The sequence below is a fragment of the Pteropus vampyrus genome, unplaced genomic scaffold (genome assembly GCF_000151845.1).
Source record: "Pteropus vampyrus isolate Shadow unplaced genomic scaffold, Pvam_2.0 Scaffold90, whole genome shotgun sequence".
Classification (NCBI taxonomy): domain Eukaryota; kingdom Metazoa; phylum Chordata; class Mammalia; order Chiroptera; family Pteropodidae; genus Pteropus; species Pteropus vampyrus.
In genome coordinates, this window is record NW_011888871.1 from 2,920,096 (window position 1) to 2,923,959 (window position 3,864).

Sequence of the window (3,864 nt, forward strand, 5' to 3'; positions counted from 1 at the left end):
TTATGACTGGTTTTTAAACTTCATATAGCAGACAGTGGAACGCTAATAAGTTTTTAAGCGGAAAAATTATTTGACCAGATTTGTGATGTCTAAAGTAACTCTGGTGGTAGCATCCATCTGGTGGATGGATTGGAATAGGGCGAAAGTGGAGACAAAGCAGTTGGAAAACTCTTAAAGTAGGTACAGCCAGAACTTTGAGGGCCTTTGTTAAGGCAGCAGCTGGTAGCCTGGGTTTGAAGTCGGGAGATGGTCTTGATTTTGACATAAGTGCTATGTATTTCCCAGCATACTCTTGGTTTTTCAAATTGTGTGAGAAATGTTGCTTTCATTTTTGAAGCAAAAAGATCCCATTGTTGCAAAACATTATTGACCCATAGCTTGAGGGGTACATGTATCTCCTTCACGTAGATCCCAGTATAATTAGATTTTAAAGTATCTATTGCATTCTGAGGATTGATTCAGAAGATTTTTTGACAGATATTTAAGAATTAAATGTGTATAAGTTTGTATCATAAATGAACACATTAGACCCATTAACTATAAACAGAGATGAATCATTTTCCACAGTTAAAACCAGGATGAAAATGCTTAAGTACATACTTGCTTTGTTTCCTGTAACTGGTTTCTTTAGTACAGAACTTGCTAAGTCCATCAAACCTATCGATGGGAGGTCAGTCCACCAGATTTGCTCTGGGCAGGTGGTATTGAGTCTAAGCTCTGCCGTGAAGGAGTTGATAGAAAACAGCGTGGACGCCGGTGCCACTAGCATTGGTGAGTTTGGGAGACTTAAGCCACAAAATAATCAGTTTATGCTCTTTTATTCAAGACACGTTTGTTATTGTGATAAGCCAGTCAGTGTTGGTGTACTAAGAAATTATTTTTTAACTTAAATTTAACTATTAAAGTTAGTTATTAAATTCATTAATAAAATATGTGCCTAATACTTAGCTAGGTAGTAATAATAATAGCAGTTAAGTTACTGTGTTCTTACTATGCGCTAGGCAGGCATTGTGCTAAGAACTGTAGAGGGGATATCTTATTTAATCTGCAGGATAGCCTTATGAGATAGGAATTATTACTATGGTTATTAATTGCCTTTATTTTACAAATGAAGAAATTAAGGCATAGGGAAGTTCCTTTTTTTGAAGTTATAAAGCTGGTAAAATATGATCCCAGAAAGTCTGATTCCAGAGCCTGTTCTCTTTAGTAACTATATTAAAATTATCCTTTTGAGAGGAAGAAAAAAGAACGAAAGAAAGAAAGTAAAAAACTAATTAGGGCTAGTACATAGGCAAGGACTTTAAAAGATAAAATATATAAAATGACAACAATACATTTAAATAAATGTAGTTATGACTCAAATTTACATTTCGTAAGTTATAAATACTATCACTATAAAGGCTTTTACGTGGATCTATTCTTTGAGAAATAAACATTTTAAACTTTTTAGATCTAAGGCTTAAAGACTTCGGGGTGGATCTCATTGAAGTTTCAGACAACGGATGTGGGGTAGAAGAAGAAAACTTTGAAGGTTTAAGTAAGTTGAATTTTTCTGATCCTATTTTAAAATATTTGGGCAAAATATCTCAAAATTTTGAGTATACACGGAAACAGCTTTTTAAAATCCGTTACTTTGGAAGGCGTTGTACATATTCATTGCTATACCACGTGAGACATCCTGGGTCTTTCTACCTCTCTTTCAGCTCTGAAACATCACACTTCTAAGATTCAAGAGTTTGCCGACCTAACGCAGGTTGAAACTTTTGGCTTCCGGGGGGAGGCTCTGAGCTCACTTTGTGCACTGAGGTGATGCAATGTTTTTATCCGCTAACTTGCCCCCTTATAAATATCTCTCTGAAAACTAAAAAGTATGATTAGAATCATTATTGTTTACACTTTTACATCTGAATCCTAGCTTTTCACTTCTGCATTCTGTTTTATCTCTATTTTATTTTTTTTACATTTTACGCCTACAGCACCTGGTCTTCCTAGGTGGTCTCCCATCCAAGTACTAACCAGGCCCGACCCTGCTTAGCTTCTGAGGTCAGATGGGATCGGGCTTGTTCAGGGTGGCATGGCCATAGACCATTCTGTTTTTATCTTACTACCAGTCTAAGTGGTAATACTTCTGTAATGTAAGCAATGAATGAATGAAATGAACCAAATAGTATTATAAAAAAATGGTTACCTTTATTAAAACAATAACTTCTCAATTTTAAAATGTAGATAATAAATTATAGATGCTATTGCTTTTAATTTATTTCAGTATTTAAGAAAAAATTTAAAGCAATTATTTACATAACAGTCTAAATTTTTATAAATATCTATTTACACATTTGAACTATGGTATCTTTTGGATCTTTTAAAAATATTGTTAGAACACTAGTAATGAAACTGAGAAAGAAATCTTTATTCATCAATATAAGTTTTGAGATTTTTTATTTTGCAATTCAACCGGAAACACAAATATACAAAGCTTTTATGTAAACAGCATTTCTAGAGCTCTCTGTCTTACTGTCTATTAGGGGCCAGACCTTAGAGTTTATGATGACTCCTCATCTCTTTAAACTCTCTCGATTCTCTTGGAAGGATCATTGTCTCTTATTCTGAGAGTTTTGAGACCATGGAAGTGAAAAGGTGAGCTCGTGATGTCCAGCACCCATGAGCGGCTAACCGACTGCGCCGTGCCTGGCATTTTCTTGCAGCGATGTCACTATTTCAACCTGCCACTCATCTGCGAAGGTTGGGACTCGACTGGTGTTTGATCACAATGGGAAAATTGTCCAGAAAACCCCCTACCCGCGACCCAGAGGGACGACGGTCAGTGTACAGCAGTTGTTTTATACTCTACCTGTGCGCCATAAGGAGTTTCAAAGGAATATTAAAAAGGTACGATAAATTCAGAATCCTGGCTTCCAAGAGCACCGAGAGTGTAAGGTACACATGCAGTGAGAGTGTGAGGTATGTGTGCAATGAAAGCGTGACGTATGCATGTGGTGAGTGTGTGAGGTACGTGTGCAGTGAGTGTGTAAGGTAATATAATGAAATCAAGTCATACAGAGTCTGAAACATTTAAGTAATATAGAATTGTATAGAGTAGAACGTTATTGTGTCTGCCTACCTCCCACATGTCCTTTAGACTTGAAATGTATCCCTATATATATATATAACCTTTAGACACGTTTCTACTTTCTTAACAATTAATATATTATATATACTGTGCTATAACTTGATTTTTTATATAGCATATTGTAGATATCTTTATCATTCTGCCATTATATGGATATACCACAATTGATTAGCCTCTTATCGACGGTGGCTGAGGTTTTTTTCTAATTTTTCCCAATTACAGATTGTTCTAGTGAACATTTTTGTAACATATCTTTGATTGTTTGTGCCGGTCTTTCTACAAGGATACTTTTCTAGAGGAGGATTACAGAGTCAAAGGGAATGGACTTTTCGATTTTTATAGGAGTGGGAGAATTGTGATAAAAACCTAAGCCTCCGAGTTCCCTTTTACACCATGTCCTGGGTCATTCTGCCAGGAATAATTCACCTTATTTGTGAGCTGATAGGTGAACTTCGAATTGGATGTTCTAAGCTGAATAATGTAATTCCTGCAAGATTAAGCAGCACGGAGTCTTGCGCGTGTGTGTTTTGAACAGGAGTATGCCAGGATGGTCCAGGTCTTCCACGCGTACTGCATCATTTCTGTAGGCGTCCGTGTCAGCTGCACCAACCAGGTCGCACAAGGGAAACGCCAGCTCGTGGTTGGCACGAGCGGAAGCTCCAGCATCAAGGAAAACATCGGATCTGTGTTTGGGCAGAAACAGGTAGTGGCGGCCAGTTAGCTAAAAACATTTT

The 3,864-nt window shown here is 36.8% G+C and overlaps 1 protein-coding gene and 1 non-coding gene across 4 annotated transcripts in view; one reads left to right on the top strand and one right to left on the bottom strand.

Moving 5' to 3' along the window:
* Positions 1-3,864, top strand: part of PMS2 (PMS1 homolog 2, mismatch repair system component) — a 19,469-nt gene that overhangs the window by 1,449 nt on the left and 14,156 nt on the right. Inside the window, exons 2-6 of one of the 3 annotated variants that reach the window (XM_011363853.2) lie at positions 632-771; positions 1,451-1,537; positions 1,704-1,806; positions 2,706-2,889; positions 3,666-3,833. In XM_011363853.2, the coding sequence (XP_011362155.1) occupies positions 632-771; positions 1,451-1,537; positions 1,704-1,806; positions 2,706-2,889; positions 3,666-3,833 (682 nt within the window). Of the gene's footprint in view, positions 1-631; positions 772-1,450; positions 1,538-1,703; positions 1,807-2,705; positions 2,890-3,665; positions 3,834-3,864 lie in introns of those variants that run through there. The other 2 variants (XM_023532805.1, XM_023532806.1) reach the window with 2 other exon arrangements.
* Positions 1,968-2,086, bottom strand: LOC111742282. The gene has a single exon (XR_002781255.1). It is a non-coding gene; the product is annotated as a 5S ribosomal RNA (ribosomal RNA).